The 18,077-nt window shown below is 46.3% G+C and overlaps 2 protein-coding genes across 4 annotated transcripts in view; one reads left to right on the top strand and one right to left on the bottom strand.

Annotated features, from left to right (window-relative positions):
- Enosf1 (enolase superfamily member 1) overlaps positions 1-3,131 on the top strand; it is a 33,572-nt gene extending 30,441 nt beyond the window's left edge. For all 3 annotated transcript variants that reach the window (XM_048363604.1, XM_048363605.1, XM_048363606.1), the window contains 2 exons: positions 2,133-2,214; positions 2,972-3,131. In XM_048363604.1, coding sequence (XP_048219561.1) covers positions 2,133-2,214; positions 2,972-3,073 — 184 coding nt within the window. In that variant the 3' untranslated portion in view covers positions 3,074-3,131. The remainder of the gene's footprint in view (positions 1-2,132; positions 2,215-2,971) is intronic.
- A 1,300-nt stretch (positions 3,132-4,431) lies between these two features.
- On the bottom strand, positions 4,432-16,630 carry Tyms (thymidylate synthetase). The gene is made up of 7 exons (XM_048363608.1): positions 16,432-16,630; positions 14,876-14,949; positions 12,577-12,751; positions 8,801-8,902; positions 7,301-7,476; positions 6,880-6,951; positions 4,432-4,956 (listed from the first exon to the last, which is right to left on the bottom strand). The coding sequence occupies exons 1-7, from the start codon at positions 16,616-16,618 to the stop codon at positions 4,819-4,821; spliced, it is 924 nt and encodes a 307-aa protein (XP_048219565.1). The 5' UTR covers positions 16,619-16,630; the 3' UTR covers positions 4,432-4,818.
- Positions 16,631-18,077: the final 1,447 nt, after the last annotated feature.

Raw genomic sequence — 18,077 nt, 5'->3', positions numbered from 1 at the left:
CACTGAGAAATACCCTAGATATTAAACTGGTAGTTTTGTGGGGGAGACTGCACATGTGGCTTGATTTGTCTCCTGGAATTAAATGTCACAAAAAGCTCACTAAACAACATACTGAACATGAAAACATACACGAAGAAAAGTAAACACCAACTTCAAGAAGAGAAATGGGATGTGAAGGCACACAGAGGGCTTTGGTTATAATTGTAATGATTTCTTCAGTTGGTAGTGAGTAGACAGGTGATTCTTTTTATGATGGCTAACCTATTTTTATACTGTAAATTGAAGAACATTCGATTGGAAAGGAAACTTAGCTTCCTCCATCCTGGAGCTACCATTAAGTCACTTGATTCCACATGAGTCTAAACCTGTTGAATCACTGGACGATAAAAGTTGGGGCTAGAAAACTTTTTCACTTCCAATGAATCCTGACCTTGGAGGGAAGAAAATGAACGTTTCTAGGTTTTTTTGCTTTTGCCCCTCCTTTCAGTTTCTGCCTTTAATGCTAGCAGAGGTCCCCTCAACCTTAAGGAGTCCTGCAGTTCTGCAGGAATGAGGAGTGTCACCTGCAGCTCCTGGCATCGGGGTTCTGTGATGCCGTGGGGCAGTGCTCCTGTACATGTAAAATCATCACACCGACCTCAGGTGCTGTCAGACCTCAACCTAGCTTGTCCATTCCCTCTGCACAGAATACTAACTCCCAGCTCTCCTTTCAAGCCCACCCATGCAATCTCAATGGCTGTGCCATTCTTTCCAGAGACATATAGCACATGAAGTCAGTGGCCTGTGATCATTCAAACCACGAGGCTCTTTGCAGCCTTGTTTATCCCTAGCACCAAACATGCACACTGCCTGTCACAGCTATTAATATGAGGGACTAAAGGACACAAGGCTGGGGATAATGGCACACACCTGTAATCTCAGCTACTTGGAAGCAGAATAAGGATGGTAGTTTGAGGCCAGTTTAGGTAAAAAGATAGCAAATCCTATGGCAGAAACAATAAAAATGAGGACAGGGTGCAGTAGAACCTTTTCAAGATCCTGAGTTCAGTGCCCACCAACACACACACACACACACACACACACACACACACACACACACACACACGTAAAGAATCAAGTATGGCTAGGTGTTAGTGGCTCACCTCTATAATCCTATAATCTCAGGAGGCTAAAATCTGAGGATTGCAGTTCGAAGCCAACCCAGGCAAGAAAGTCCTTGAGATTCTCATCTCCAATTAATCACCAAAAAAGCTGAAAGTGGAGCTCAAGTGGTAGAGTGCTAGCCCCAAGCAAAAAGAACTGAGACAGTCACCAGATCCTGAGATCAAGCCCTAGGACCAGCACCAAAAAAAAAGAAAAAGAAAAAATCAAGTTGTTTCCTGCCCCCCATAAGGTAACTGACAACAAAACTAGAAGGCTGCTAACAGAACTTGAACATACAGACCTGATTAAACCCTCATTTCATCCAAATCATGTGTGTGTAGCTATAAGAGACCTCATTTAGCAGTTTAACCTGTCCATCTAACTTACTCCAAAGGCACCCAAATAACCTGGTATTTATGTACTGAGTTGGCACATTATAAAACCATGTGGACAAGTGACTTTCTGGTTACTTCCTTCATTACTATGTAGAGATGAAAGCATCTCAGGTACAGAGAAAGTTAAGGACTTTGCATAGAAGTAAGCACAACCAAAGCTCAGCCTTGATGTCAGTTTTTCCCCCCTTTCTTTGTAGTGCTGGGGCCTGAAATCAGGACCTTATGCATGCTAGGCCAACACTGCACCACTTCTGGCACTCTACTCCCCCATTCCTTCTGAACACTCAACTGGTTTTGTGTGTGTGTTTGTGCTGGGGCTCCAACTCAGGGCTTTGGCACTGTTCCTGAGTTACTTTGCTCAAGGCTAGCACTCTACCACTTGAGCAACAGCTCTACTTCTGGCTTTTGGGGTAAATAGGAGGTAAGAGTCTGTCCAGACCAGATTTGAACTGCCATCCTCAGATGTTCACCTCCTAAGTAACAAGGATACGGGTGTGAGCCAGCGGTGCCCAGCTCACTCTCCAGCTTTAACACCAGCTCAGATGCTACCTAACCTTTAGGCAATGTTGCCCTACTGTGGTTCCTTCCCCCTAGGATGTGTGAATACGTGGACCACCTACATGAACATTTCAAGTATCCAGTGATAATCAGGCAGGCTGCCTACCTGCCTCCTAAGGTAAGCTGGGGCTTAGGACACCTTGGAGACAGACATGCTGCCAGCCACCACATGGAACATGGAGCTTTGACTGGAGTGTTTTCAGTTATCTAGAAACAGAAATGAAGGCTTAAGGGTCAGAGCTGAGGCCTTATAAGATCCCTCCTGCTAGGGGCTGGTGGCTTATACCCATAATCCTAGCTACTCTGGAGGCTGAGATCTGAGGATCACAGTTGGAAGCCAGGCTGGGCAGGAAAGTGAGACTTTTCTCCAATTAATGCCCCCCTCCCCCCCTTCAAAAAGCAATGCTGTGGCTCAAGTTTCAAAGTACTAGCTAGCCTTAAGCAAAAAAGCTCAGGGACAATGCCTAGGCCCTGAACCAAAACCAAAACCAAAACCAAATAAATAACTCCCTATGGGGGAAAAAACAACAAAATAAAACAAAATACATCTGGCACCATTCTTTATTCCATTTACAAGTTAGTGACCCCAAAAGGTTTGACAACAACTATGTAATGTGGGCTATTTATCCCTATTTTCTTCAGATTACAGCTCATGTTCACCAGCAGATATTCAGCTATCAAAAGAAGTTTGATTACTTTTGGTAACTAGTCTTGAGTAGCCAGTTTAGTGTGCCCCTCTGCTCTCTTTCAATCTGAAAGTTTATCATATATAGAGCTGCCTCTGGCTGATTTTAAAACATTTCTAATAGCAGGGAACAAGCAGGCATTTTTATCCCCTGTAGTCATTACTGTCACTCACTTGATATCTTTGCTAGGCTGCTGGCTATTCCACAGAAATGAAGGAGGAATCCGTGCAGAAACACCAATACCCATGTGGTGAAGTCTGGAAGAAACTCCTCCCTGCTCAAGAAAATTAAGTGTTCAGCCTGAGTGCCTTTCTTTTTAACTCTTAAATGAAGAAGGCTTCAAACTTCATCCTTCCCAATTCAGCTAAACATCATGGATCAGCTCAGTTATTGTTACTATTTGCTTCTTTCAAAAAATCAATTCAGGCCAGGTGCTGGTGGCTTATACCTGTAATTGTAGCTACATAAGAGGCTGAGATCTGAGGCTCATGGTTCAAAGCCAGCCCAGGTAGAAAAGTTCCCATGAGACTATTATCTTCAACCACTCAAAAACTGGAAGTGGAGCTGTGGCTCAAAATGGTAGAATGCTTTGAGCCTTGAGCAAAACAGAGCTCAGGGACAGCACTCGGACCATGAGTTCAAGCCCCACAACTGACAAAAAGAAAAGTCAATACATCTTCTATTTTATCCTCTAACAAATAACTTACCTAAGTCCAGAAAGATTCTTAGAAAATTTCTCTCAAATACTAGTGTATAGTTATTAAAACATACTATGAAAATAAGCAGTATGTCACAATTTGTTGGAATAGATTCTTAACTCTAACACGTGTCTAAAATTAGATCTGGGCACATCAAAGGGAAGATGGTTTCATAGCAGCCCTTCTCTCAGATGATTTATTCATGACTGGTACACTACCACTTGACCCATACCTCCATCCCTATATTTTGCTAGTTAATTAGGGATGGAGGCTTACATTTTTCTGCCCCAGCTGGCTTCAAACCTCCATTTTTCCAGGTCTCGTCCTCCTGAGTAGCTTGGATTACAGATGTGAGCCTCTGGTACCTGGCCAGCATCCCTTTTCTTGATCACACTTAAGAGAAAGCCAGAAGTTGTGCTGTGGCTCAAATGGTAGAATGCTAGCCTTGAGCAAAAGAAGCCAGAGACAGTGCTCAGGCCCTGAGTCCAAGCCCCAGGACTGGCAAAAAAAAAAAAAAAAAAGAGCAAACTGAAGCAAATGGTTCATAGATTATCCCTTCCCTCACTTTCCCAGAGTGTTCCCCTCCTATCCATGCCCACAAGTTACACAGTTCATTTTCCACATAGTATATAGGGGGCTGGTGGCTCACGCTGGTGATCACAGCTACTCAGGAGTCTGAGATCCAAAAATTTCACTTTGATGCTACCCTGGGTTTGAAAGTCCAGGAGACTCTTACCTACAATTAAACACACACACACACACACACACACACACACACACACACACACACACACACACACACACACGCAGCTAGAATGAGATAAATCATGGAAAAAATAGAGCAAAATAGTCAGCATTTACAAAGTATATTGTACCCCACTGAAAAGCATGTATTTGAAGGTTCAATTTTAAGCAGGAACTGAGCAGATGGAAAACAACATAGTGGAGAAAAAAGGGGAAATAAAAAAGGAGAACAGGTCTTTATTACAGCAGTCTATAAAACATAGTATAACTTTATAAACACTCATAAACATCCTGTACATTAGAATGATGGTGCTGATTTCAAGTTCAGGAAAATAGCGTATGGAGTTAAAGAATGTCACCAGCCTTCAGGAATGCCTGGGACTGAAACACTCCTGCATGTCTACATTTAACTCATCTCTACATTGCATGCACCCCAGGGAGCTCACCCAACTCAACAATGCCTTCTATTACTAAAAGAAAGAACAACATCCTATAACACTAATGAGTCCTAACTGGTAAGTTACTGAGACATTTCTGACCTACTGTACTTGCTCACCTGGGTAACACCCTTGTAACAGTGCTTTTGAAAGCACTCTAAACAGCCATTTCCATTTTAATAGTCGGATGAGGATTGTACCCTTCAATCTGAAAGTCTTCAGCTTTGAAGTCATCAATTGTCTCAACTTTTCGGAGGATTGTGAGCTTTGGGAAAGGTCTTGGTTCTCGCTGAAGCTAAAACAAAATTAGGCCATTATTTCACAATACTGGTGCAGTGTGCTTTAATTCTGCTCCCATGTCCTTTATGAGAGAAACACACAGTATTTTATCAACATAGAACTGTGTTACAGGGGTGTAACACTGTAGATACCTACTAACCCACAACTGAGCCTAACCACCTGGTCCTGGTATTTTGTGATGTTACACAGCCTCAGATGGCTCACCAGACAGAAGTACTTACTGTAACTGCTGGTAAATTTATTAAATAGGTGGACCCAGCCTTTTTTACTTTTCCATCTGTAACTCACAGGAGCATTCAATATGGTTTCATGGGTTCCATAATCCCCATCCCAGCTGGCATAAGGAACAAGAGAAGGTGTCTGTCGACAATTCACAGAAAAGGATGCCAGCTAAGATTCCTGGGGTGCAGTTGGGACTCGGGCATTAAGGGAAGACCTCACATTACTATGTCCATTGGGCATAGCAGATGGGTAGAGAAGGCTGGTCCAGCCCGCAGTCACCTCTACTCAAGAGAGCCAACCCAAATAGGAGGAATTTAAGTGTGTAATCTGGAAGGGACTAATTTCTTCCCCCCTTTGGGCTCACAGTGCAGATGCTTTTGGTGGGTGGAGGGGCTTAAATTCAAGGCATAGGTGCTGCTCCTGAGCTTTTTACTCAAGGCTAGCACCCTTACCATTTTGCGCCACAGCTCCTTTCAGCTCTTTTGGGTGCATAATGGAGATAACAGTCTCTGAGACTTTCCTGCCCAGGCTGGCTTTGAAGTGTAATCATCGCATCTCAGCCTCCTGAATAGCTAAGATTACAGCAGTGAGCCTCCAGCACCTGGCAAGAGATGCTCATGTTTTTATTGGTCATTTCAAGTCATCGTTTGTTGGCTGCTACAGGGGTGGAATCTTTCTTCTGCCAAGCCCCATTGGATTCTAGGGCCAAACAAAATTATCAATACAGAAAGAGTGCTGTGTGGGCAGCCAATAAGAAGCACAGGAGGAGCACATGTGTCTGTCCCATCATATACCATGTGAGTTCTCTGGCCTTATCTGGCCTAGGCCAGACAAGCCCTTCAAAGTTAAGACTTAAACATTTTATTTGGCATAAAATTAAGAACGTTGGCATCTCAATACTCCCTCAAATAAAAATATCAGTCAAAATACCAAGTCAGGGAAGGTCCCAAATGTGGCTCTTCCTTTGTGTTGCTCAGTACCTTTTAGCATGTCACATTCAATGACTACGGTTGCTGAAGTGTGTGTCAGCCTTGTTGCTGCCCACCGCCCTTCCCTAACCCAAAGCCCTGTGGTTGGGTGTGACATATTACCTCAGACCCAGTATCAAGCAAAGTGCTTTTGATGTAAGGGTTGCTTCACAAAAACCAAGAAAAGATGGCAAACTCAAAGGAACATACCACATGCCAGGAGCAGTGGCTCATGCCTGCAATCCCAGCTATTTAGGAGGCTAAGATCAAAAGATCCCAGTTTTCGGCCAGCTCAGGCATACATGTAAAACCTCTTTCTATATTAATAGCTAAGCGTAGTCAAGTATATTTATATCCCACATTTGTCAATGTTAGCTACTTGGGAGGCGAAGATCAGGAAGCTCATAATTCTAGGCCAACCATGGGCTTTTTTAAAAGTTCACAAGATTCTATATCTCCACAGAAGAATCTGGGCCTGGCGGTACATACCCAGTTATAGGCATCCTAGCTATTGTGGAAAGTGTAAAATAGGAGGACTGAAGTTCAGGTGTGTGCTGAGGCAAAAAGCAAAATCCTAGTTCAAGAAACAGGGCAAAAAATTGCTGAGGTGTGGCTTATTGGTAGAGCACTTGCCTAGAAAGTTGGGAGTCCCTGAGTTTTAAGTCCTAGTACCACCAAACAGACAAACAAATAAACAAATAAAAGAGCATAACATATATTATTCTTACCTGGATTTTCAGTGGCTCAATGTGATTCAGGTAAATATGTGCATCTCCCAAAGTGTGTACAAAGTCACCTGGCTAAATAAATCCAATGGGAGAAAGTAGAACAGTTTTAGTTAGTTTCAATTCTTTTAAAATGCCAATCAATTACACACTATCTAGAGTACACAAACTACCCAAGGTTAAAAAAAAAAATTAGCAGTGTAACTTTAGTGAAGTTATTTCACGAAAGTGGTACTACATGAACCTGTTAGATCACATAGACCTCGTGAGACAGGAAAGCCCCAGTGAGCCAGGTCACGTCTTACTGCCTCTCTCCAATTTTCATCCTGATCAGAACACATCATCTGCAATGTGTTGCTACCCGTGGAAGAATGGAAGAGCTCAGAGCGCTCTTCTACTACCCTTCTTTCTGAGAGCAGCCCACCTGCAAGCCCGTGATGTGTGCGATCATGTAGGTGAGCAAAGCATAACTGGCAATGTTGAAGGGCACGCCCAGGCCCATGTCTCCGGACCTCTGGTACAGCTGGCAGGACAGCTCCCCGTTCATTACATAGAACTGGCAGAGGGCATGGCAGGGAGGCAGCGCCATCTGGGGGAGATCTGAAGAGCAAGCACACAGGCAAAGGTGCTATCAGTAAGGGAAAACAGAAGTGGAAGCCAGCTCATACAGTAGACATCGTGAAAGCCATCCCCAGGCACAGCCATGCCCACCAACCACTTCCCATCAAGTGGAAGCAGACTACTCCCCACCCCTCCATAAAACCCCGGGTGGATGGAAACTTGGTCAGTGTGAAATCTCTGCAGATGTATATTTATGTGGAGCCAGTATTCTTCCACTGGGGCTGACATGAAGGATTTCACCTTCCATAGCAGCACCAAATACAGGAGGAGTTATTTCATTAGCAGGGGTCATAGGAAACACTTCCATTGCACATCCTTTTCTTAAGTCTCTTCTGTAGATGCAAACAACCCAGCCTAGGTACTTAGTAAACCCTGGCAGAGTCTAAAATCACAATATAATTGCTAAGACGATGAGACAGACATGGCCTGAAACCTCACCTGCTCCAAACTAAAATGTCAAAAATCTTAGGGCCGGGCTGGGGATATGGCCTAATGGCAAGAGTGCCTGCCTTGGATACACGAGGCCCTAGGTTCGATTCCCCAGCACCACATATACAGAAAATGGCCAGAAGCGGTGCTGTGGCTCAAGCGGCAGAGTGCTAGCCTTGAGCGGGAAGAAGCCAGGGACAGTGCTCAGGCCCTGAGTCCAAGGCCCAGGACTGGCAAAAAAAAAAAAAAATCTTAGGGCCAGCAATGATTTGTTACATGCAAAACCAAAAACGTAATAACAAAAGAAAAGAACTGTACTTTAAAAAATCCTAGGTATGTTGTGCCTGTTATCCCAGCTATTTGGGAAGTAGAGATAGGAAGATCAAGGTTCACGGCTCGCCTGGGTAAAAAGTGAGATTCTATCTCCAAAAATAAAAAAAAGAACCAGGATGTGCATGCTTGTTCCTGCCTGTAATCCAAGCAAAAATATGATGATCTTAGTCCGCAGCCAGCCCAGGAAAAAGTACAAGATACTATATGAAAGACAAACCAAAGCAAAAAGAGTCAGAGTGTGGCTCACGTGATACAGGGCCTGCCTAGCAAGCCTGAAGCCCTGAGTCCAAGCCCCAGTACTGCCAAAAAACTAGCACAATTTTTTTTTAAAAAGGCAGGTGTATTTCATAGGCAATTTAAGGCTCTTTTTGGAGTAAGAACAAGTACTAATGCATCGGGGTGAAGCATGACCACACAGGTTGTGGGACAGCTTTGCGACTGGGGCAGTCCTCGGGGTTCTTGGCTGTGGTGGTGCCTCGCACACACTGCCCTCCAAGCTAACTAAGCTACCACAGAAGAAAACAGCTGGGATGTTCTCTACCTTTAGGGTTCCAGGCACACATGATGATCCGCCGGTCGTGGGGGTTGGTTTTGATGGTGTCGATCACTTTTTGCAGCTGGTCTACTCCTTGGCCTGTGTAATCTGTAAATTGTCGAGAAAGACATGTCTTTCCTCCTGGCCTCTCACAGCTGGCCCTGAGGGCATCTCTCACAGGCCTCAGTCCATGTTCCTCCCTGACCCATGGTTATATGACAGTCAGCACATTCTGTGCCTCTGTCATATCTTACTGCGTTGAGTTCAAGGCCCCAGCAGACTTCCTGAGTCAGTTTTCTCGAGCTGTGACAGTCTATTTGCTTTCCTGCATACCAGTCTTTTATATTTTCATGTTTTGTATTTTTCATTTCTCCCCTAACCTTCCCCTATTTCTAAGTAGAGGTTTGGAAGTGGTGTGAACCATAAGGGTTCAGTGCATTGAAATTTAATCTTCATTGTGAGGTATTCAGAGGGTAGAAATTTAATCCAATTATTGGGTTTAGCAACTAAGCCCTTGGGAGGAGACTAAGAGTAGATAAGATCATCAGCACAGAGGCCCCGTGATTAAATATTCAGGGTTTTGTAGGAGGGATAGTGACCAGAAGAGACACAAATGCGCTTCTGCCTTGTCACGTGACTCCCATGTCACCTCAGGGGTCTGCCATTAAGAAGGCTGTTACCAGATGTGAGCACTTGAACCCCTAGAACTGTGATCTAAATGAGTATCTTTTCTTTAAAACTATCTAGTTTCAAGTAGTTTGGTATAGTCATAAAAAAGCAAAAATGGGCTAGAGATATGGCTCAGTGGTCCAGTGTGTGCCTGGCATGCAGAGGCTCAATTCAATTTCACAGCACTGGAAAAAAAAATCAAACAAAAACTGGACATGCTACCTCTAATCTTAGCTACTTGAGATTTTTCTAAAAATTCTGTAGAACTTAAGTCTCTGTACCCAGCAACCATTCTTGTCACCTGTCACTGACACAATCTAGCTCACCCTTGTCTTGCACAAGCATGGATCTTCACTAGAAGACAGCATTGCACAGACCATGCTACCTTTCTGTGTCCTAAGCACCATTCTATCTACACTTCCATCTACGCTCATGTTACAATTTAGTGACTATTTAGTGACTAAACACACCAGGACTTGTAAATATTAGGAAATTTTAAAGATTTTCATGACCATGTGCTTTTCTCCCAGCTTGGCTCTCTTTAAATTCCCTTCACCCTTTTCAGCTGTGCCTAGAAGCTGAGAAGTGGTTTGTTAATGAAAAACAGAGCTTCCTACTCTCTTCTGGCTAAATTTCCCCCATGCCCTACCATGTCAGACAATGTTCTAGGCCAAGGGTTCTCACATTTGAGAGGAGGTGTGGGTGGGAAGTCCTTCTAATCGCATTTCCAAAACAACTGTATTCAAATGATTTTTTTTTTTTTTTTGGCCAGTCCTGGGGCTTGGACTCAGGGCCTGAGCACTGTCCCTGGCTTCTTTTTGCTCAAGGCTAGCACTCTGCCACTTGAGCCACAGCGCCACTTCTGGCCATTTTTCTGTATATGTGGAGCTGGGGAATCGAACCCAGGTCCTCATGTATACGAGGCAAGCACTCTTGCCACTAGGCCATATCCCCAGCCCTCAAATGATTTTTAAACCAGGTACCAGTGTCTCATTCCTGTAGTTCTAGCTACTCATAAAACTTAAGACTTGAAGAACAGTAGTTCAGACAGCCTGGGCAGAAAAGTTCTGGGTATTCCATCTTTTATTAACTAATAAAATGCCACACTGAGGATGTACCTCAAAGAGCACCAGCTGTGAGTGAAAGAGCCAAGTGAAGGCTTCAGACCCTGAGATCAAGCCTCAGTACCAGCACAAAGGAAAGAAAACAAAAGCCATGAAATATTCTGTATCTTGACTGTGGTGGTGGTTTCATGAAGTCTACATGTGTGCTAATGTTGCACACCCACCCACAAGTAAGTGTGTATAAAACTGATGAATCCTGCAGGTTGCACTACTGCTAATTCATGCCAGATGGTGTACAAGGTATTACCATGGGGGAAAATGGAGGAAAGAGTACAGGAAACTCTACCATTTCTCTCCCAATTTTCTGTGTATGAGTATTAATATCAAAATGAAAAATTTTAAACAAAGAAGACAAATTCCCATACTGGCATACAACAGCTGGCACACATATAACTTTAAACTTATCAGGCCACAAGAAATAACAGACTCCCAGGCAGGATGAAAGGTAGCGTTAGCTTGGGGGGTGGGGGTGGGGGGCTCACACCCAGAGGAAGAGGCCCAGCATGCTACAGACCACTCACATGAAGAACGAACAGTCTAGTCCACATTACTTTACTTTCTTTTTGGTGCTGGCACCAGGCCTCATTCATGGTACTGAATGCTTGTTCTTTTTCTATCATGGCTGGACCTCTATCATTTGAGTCACACATCCAGGTCAGCTTCTAAGTTGGTTAACTGGAGATAAAGTGTTGCTCAAACTTTTCCATTTGAACTGCCCTTGAATCTGGATCCTCAGATCCCAGGCTCCTGAGGAGCTAGGGTTATAGATGTGAGCTCCCAGCACCCGGCATATTACATATTAACATTGTATTTGCCACTAGCTCCATGTCTAGGTATGCAACGCAGTCGCACTAAGAGCATCCATACTGTGGTAGAGCCACACTCCCCGCTCCCAGCACTCTTACCACACACTATTTCCCTGTTCCTCTCTCCTCATGCAGGCAATGCCCACTTTACTTTCTGCCCCTATGAGTTTGTCCACCTCTGGTCCACACTGAATTCAAAACTTCTGAAAGTTGCCAACATCAAGTTCAGGATCACACAGAAATGCAAATCTAGGCTAAGTCCCTCCAGTTAGCTGAAGTAAGCTCTGACCATCCCCTTTAGATGGCTTGCCTTTTGTCCGTTGCTGGTCCTACCCAGCCAGTAAAGTGTTACTTCCTGCCAAGAAGCACACCCCTTCCCAGGCGGCATTTGCTTTGTCCAAAGGCCTGGGCTCTGTGACACTTCCGTGGTGTCACCAGCAGGACAGAGAAAGGTCCAAGACCTGGAGTGTGATGTTGCATGCTTGGTCTGTTCCTAGAGAGGTGACCCAGACAACTGTGCTATTACCACAGCGCCACCTATAGCACAAAAAGGAAAATCACAGCCAGCTTTCTATTCTATTCTGTTTTCTAACAGACACTGATCCTGTGCTTATTTGCCAATGGCACAGGGATGTAAAGTTCCAAACACCCAATAAATGTTAGTGACTGAGAACATGATCCGCTCTTTACAAGACAAAGCTGTGGCTTCTCAATTAGGCATAGATTCTCACAGTGTCAAAGTTACACACGAAGCTGGGTTCCAGTATCTCATGCCTGTAATCCTAGCTACTCAGGAGGCCAAGATACTAGAACTGTGGTTCAAAGCCCATCCAAGCAAGAAAGCCTTGAGACTCTCATCTCAAATTACCAAAACCAAAATAAAACAGACAACAACAAAAGAAACCCAGAAGTAGAGAGCTGTATGGCTCAGAGGGCAAAGCACAAGTATTGAGTGCAAAAGTTCAAGGACAGTATTCAAGCTCCTGAATTCAAGCCCCAGAACCTGAATTTAAGCCCTAGGACTAGCACGTGCATGCGTGTGTGCGCGCACACACACACACACACAAATCCAAAAAAGCAAAGTTAGGCATGAGCTGTGATGCTGGCTTACCACCCCCAGACTTTACCTGAAACAATGGATTGGACTCAGCTAGAAGCCTAAGGCTTTGCACGGCTTCCTCACCTGAGTCCATATCTTTGTAGTCTGCTCCAAAATGCCTCCACTGGAAGCCATAAACTGGGCCCAGGTCCCCTTCTTTTCGGGCAGAAAATCCCAGGCTGTCCAAAAAGTCTCTGGATCCATTGGCATCCCATATTTTCACTCCTTTGGAAGATAGCTCTTTAGCATTTGTGGAACCCTGCAAGAGATGAGGATAGAGCAGGCATCTAAGTGGATTTCAAGCCACCTGGGTGGAGGCCAAGAGGCTCTCGTCCACAGTCCACTGGAGGATGGCCACTTAACCACAGCCATGTGTGGAGCCCATTTTATCTTGAATCAGACTTCTGAGAGTTTATAGAAAGATCAGACCACCTCTTAAGCCATTTCATATCAGTCATACATGACCAAATTTGGACATAGTTGCATTCATCTCTATCTGTGCTTATCCCAATCTATACTTTCTATACAATCTACACTTAAAAGGCAGTTCTTGGGGCTGGGGATATAGCCTAGTGGCAAGAGTGCCTGCCTCGGATACACGAGGCCCTAGGTTCGATTCCCCAGCACCACATATACAGAAAACGGCCAGAAGCGGCGCTGTGGCTCAAGTGGCAGAGTGCTAGCCTTGAGCGGGAAGAAGCCAGGGACAGTGCTCAGGCCCTGAGTCCAAGGCCCAGGACTGGCCAAAAAAAAAAAAAAAAAGGCAGTTCTTTTGCAAATCCTTATGTTTATGTGACTTCACCCCTTTAGGTTTTGCCTATGACATCTTCATCTGTATCCTGATCATGCAGGATCAGGGCAGAGCCCTCTTCCTTTCTAGAGCCTCTGGGTATGGTGTGGGCTCTGTGCCTAACTATGCTACCTGCCCCTTAGGTCACCCCTCTAACCTCACCTATAAGAGAACAGTAGTAATATTGACAGATATCTACTGTAAGGAACAGTTTACACTAGCAAAATGCTTGGACTAGCATGGACTAGCCCTCACATGGCCCTGTCTGGTTCACGGATCCTAAGCTGTAGTGCCGGTATGCTAGAATTCACTGTGCATTCTAATGTCTGGATTTGAGGTCCCCGTGGATCAACTTATCAGGGGGGCATCTCACATGTCTGGTAAGGACTTCTTAGAATACCGAATTTCAAGCTTGATGTTAAAACACATGAATGCATTTTAGGGATTCATCTCTCTCCCTGCTTCACTTTCTGTTGTGGAGTTTGTATTTGGTTTTTGATCACAAGTAATTTGTACTTTTCACAGTCTGCTTTAAAATTCTCCCTTTTCCATCAATTTAGCTAAGCTCTGTTTTAACAATGTCCTCTTCCAGCTGAGTACCAGTGGTTCACACCTATCATTCTAGCTACTGAGGAGGCTGAGCTATGAGGATCAGAATTTGAGACCAACCCAGGCAGGAATGCTCATGATTCCTATCTCTAATTAACCACCAAAAAAGCTAGAAGTGGAGTTGTGGCTCAAGTAGTATAGCAGAAAAAGTTAAAGGAGAACAGAAGTTCAAGTCCCACCCAAATACACTCGCACACACACTGTCCTCTTCTGAGCTATCTGAAGATATGTCTCCTGCTAGAGGCTGTCAGTTGAAAGGCCAAGATAAAACAAAATCCCTCAAGAACACAGAAGACAGACTAGACCAAAATCTCGATCCTTTCTAAACTATATTAACAACTCTCAGGTCCGGTTTGACCCAAGATCACTGCCTGTCTCCTCAGATACTCCACACAGCACTGCACAAAATATCACTAGTGCTGGACCAGGATGTAGAGAAGGGAGGAGTTACTGATTGCTCCTACTTCTTAGTGATCAATAAGGTACCTACCTGCTACACAGTGATCAATTTATGCTGTGTGCTTACCAGGTGGTAGAGCTGTGTTGTTAGCCCTGGGGATAAACAGCTTCCAGGACCTTTTACTTATTTATTGTATTGTTGTTATACTCCTCTTCCCTCCAACAGGGAGAATTAAGGCCCTAATCACATACCTAAGGATGCTGCCTCCTGGAGAAGCTTAAAGGTGGGAGGAGATATCTCACTCCACCTTAAACCAGGAGCTCTGGGAAGGCAGTGGACTGAACTGAATGGAAGAATGTTCCAGGGGAGAGTGGGAGAGGCCTGGGCAGGAATATTCCTGAAGAGGACAGGATGGGTGGGACAGAAAAAAGCAGCTCGCTGGAAAAGGAGACAGGAGAGGAACCTTGGCTTGCACTGGGGAAAGGGGATAGGCCTGGATCTGAAGGCTGAGTGCCGATGTGATCTGACTTTTAAAAGCTCCTGGCTGGGAGTTAGGAGTTTTCCAATTGTAGCAGCTTTTTTACCTTGATAAACCACAGCAGCTCCTCCAAAACACCCTTCCAGAATACACGTTTGGTTGTGAGCAGAGGAAATTCATCTGAAAAAAAGTTTGCCACACCGTTTGCACATGAGACAGAACTTGCCACCACCTAACTTTCTTTCTCTGTGGAGGGAAACTGCCCAGGATGTAAAGCCAGAAAATGCCAGCTGTTGCCCAGTGGTCCCCTGGGGTGAGGGTGGGGGTTTGGGGCAGCAAGGCAAGTCAGTGACTTGTAGGACAGGGGCAGCCCTCAACTCAGGACACCCTGAGTCCTGCACATGACCTGAGGGGGGGGGTGTAATGTGGAAACAGAAAGAGCTTCCACAATTACCATCAGTGTGATCCAGTCACAGCGCTGAGACCAGAACCTCCACAATGCTCCCAGGATAAAGGATGAAGGCTCCCACACCTGATTCCACTGTGATCTAGCCAGAGCAAACTTACTCAGGACCCATGAGAAGTTGGTTTCACACTGGCTTTGATATAGGAAAAGCAAACGGACCTGTAATCTAGTATAGCACAAAGAGCAACTACCTAACAGTAAATGCAGAATCCTATTTAACCCTCAGAACAATTTCTGAGGAAACTTTCAGCACTCCAGGTACCAAGAGACAAGCCAAAAAGACTGTGTAGCCATTCTCCCCACATCTTAACCACTTTGAGGCAGAGTAACTTGACTAAGGAGTGTGTGTGTGTGTGTGTGTGTGTGTGTGTGTGTGTGTGTGTGTGTGTTAAAATCAGGTTTCTAGAGCTCCCTGGCCTGAGAGAGCATTTGGAGGGAATCACTGCTCAGAGACTTCTAGGATGTCCTAGCAGATCAGCTGCAGTAGCTGATGGAGCTTGGGGTCTCCTGAGTGAATTTGCTCACCTGTTTCTCTTTTAAAATCATAGGTCAAGGGTGGGGGGTCTTCATCTCCCGTGGGAGTCAGCGTAGCCTCTAGCAGAAGTACCTAGGAGGGGTCCCCTCTCCCTAGCAACTGGGGTTCAATCCCGGATTGCCAGACCACCGTCTGATGTTAAAGACAGGCCACCTACTACCCAGCCCCTGTGCTCTCCTCCATCCTGACCCAAGTCAACAACCCGCCCTCTGTAGCAGGAAGAAAAGGAGGAAGCCGGGAACAAGTTCCCGCCCAGACCCACGGTTCCCGCCACTGCCGTCCCGCCCATAGCATTTTCGCTCCAATTTAAAAAAAAAAAAAAATGTGCACAGCACACTGGCCAACACGTGGAGGGGGAATAAGGGAGGGGGGCAAAGCCAGTGCTCCCGGTCACCTCCTGGTCAGACCCAGGCAGGCCTGACCACTCCCCAGCCATGGGGCAAGCAGCACAGGGGTGACCAAGACCCAAGGCTGGGGATCCACGAGGACCCGGTGACGCTCCCTGCTGTGATCGAGTGCGCCTCCCTCGCGCTGAGCCTCTGTTTGGCATCTGGGAAATGGGGGTACGCGGAGCCTCAGCTCCCACCTTAGCGCTGGGGTCGGGACCAAGAGTGGCCCGCGCGCCCCCTCCCCGCGCCCCCGGGGGCCCGGCCGGGGTCACCTCTCAGGTTGTAGCGCGCCTGCAGGCCGAACACCGACAGCGTGCCGGTGCCCGTGCGGTCCTCTTTCCTGAAGCCGCAGCGCAGGATGTGCTCCACCTGCCCCAGGTACTGATGCTCCCCGTGCGTCCGGGGCTCGGCGCCCCGCTCGGGCGCGGCGGGCGGCAGCTCGGAGCCGGCGGCGGGCATGGCCGGAATGGCAGAGCGGCGAGCGGCGCCGAGGGCGGAGGGCGGCGGGGACCCTTCCGCGCGCGCTGGGGCCCGCGCCCCGCCTCTTCCTGCGAGGCAGCGACCGCCCGCCTGGGAGACCCCCGCGGCCCGCGTGCGCACACGTGCGGGCCCCTCTCAAGCGCCCCTCGAGCTCCGCCGGGCCAGCTGGGGATACGCAGCTCAGCACCCTGGTGTGCCCGCCTGGAGGGGTCGCCCAGGCTGGGAAAATTCCCGCGGACTTCCGAACGAAGCCCCGTGCCTGCCCCGCCACCCAAGCGCGCGCGCACGCGCACCTCGCACTTCCACCTTCTCCCCAGCCTCCCCGCAGGCCAGCGCCTGCACACTGTGCGGTAGTGGAACTTTTTCTTTTCTTTTCCTTTCATTCCTTCCTTCCTTCCTTCCTTCCTTCCTTCCTTCCTTCCTTCCTTCCTTCCTTCCTTCCTTCCTTCCTTCCTTCCTTCCTTCCTTCCTTCCTTCCTTCCTTCCTTCCTTCCTTCCTTCCTTCCTTCCTTCCTTCCTTCCTTCCTTCCTCCCTCCTCCCTCCCTCCCTCCCTCCCTCCCTCCCTCTCTCTCCCTCTCTCCCTCTCTTCCTTCCTGGCTCTGAGGGCCTGAACTCAGGACTTCCTGCTTGCTTGGCTGGCATCATAGCTCTGAGCATGGCTCCAGGCCATAATACAGCCTTTTAATTTGATTAATGAAGATCCAATGTGTTTTCAATAAACCCCTCTTCACCCCACACACACTGACAATGTTTTTAACTTTGGTGAAACTGGATCAAGCAAACACTACTGAGTAGGAACTATGTGATCATTAAAAATGTGATAATAGAGGCTGGGAATATGGCCTAGTGTCAAGAGTGCTTGCCTCATATACATTGAAGCCCTGGGTTCGAATCCTCAGCACCACATATATAGAAAACGGCCAGAAGTGGCGCTGTGGCTCAAGTGGTAGAGTGCTAGCCTTGAGCAAAAAGAAGCCAGGGACAGTGCTCAGGCCCTGGGTCCAAGCTCCAGAACTGGCCAAAAAAAAAAAAAAATTGATAATACATGTACCTACAAGGAACAATCTGCAACAACTATTGAAAACATTGCAAATGCTCAAGAATGCTTTTCAAATAAATTTGGCATGTCTGGGAATATGAAGAATAGGACGTAGCTCTGCTGAAATGTATGCAACATCGGCCTTGGGTGTGGTGTTGGGTGTTTTCTCAGGGGGCTATAAATACTGGCAGGCTACTTTGTTCCCCTAGTTCGTGTTTTTGTTGGTGGTGGTAGTGGTTATGGAACTTGAACTCCATCCAGGCCTAGGCTCAGTCCATGAGTTCTTTTTCTCAAGGCTAGCACTCTACCCCTTGGAGCCACAGCCCACTTTCAGTTGTTAGGTGGTTAATTGGAGACTACATTCTTTTTTTTTTTTTTTTTTTTTTTGGCCAGTCCTG

Source organism: Perognathus longimembris, chromosome 15 (genome assembly GCF_023159225.1).
Source record: "Perognathus longimembris pacificus isolate PPM17 chromosome 15, ASM2315922v1, whole genome shotgun sequence".
NCBI lineage: Eukaryota > Metazoa > Chordata > Mammalia > Rodentia > Heteromyidae > Perognathus > Perognathus longimembris.
This window is presented reverse-complemented; position numbering and strand designations above follow the sequence as displayed.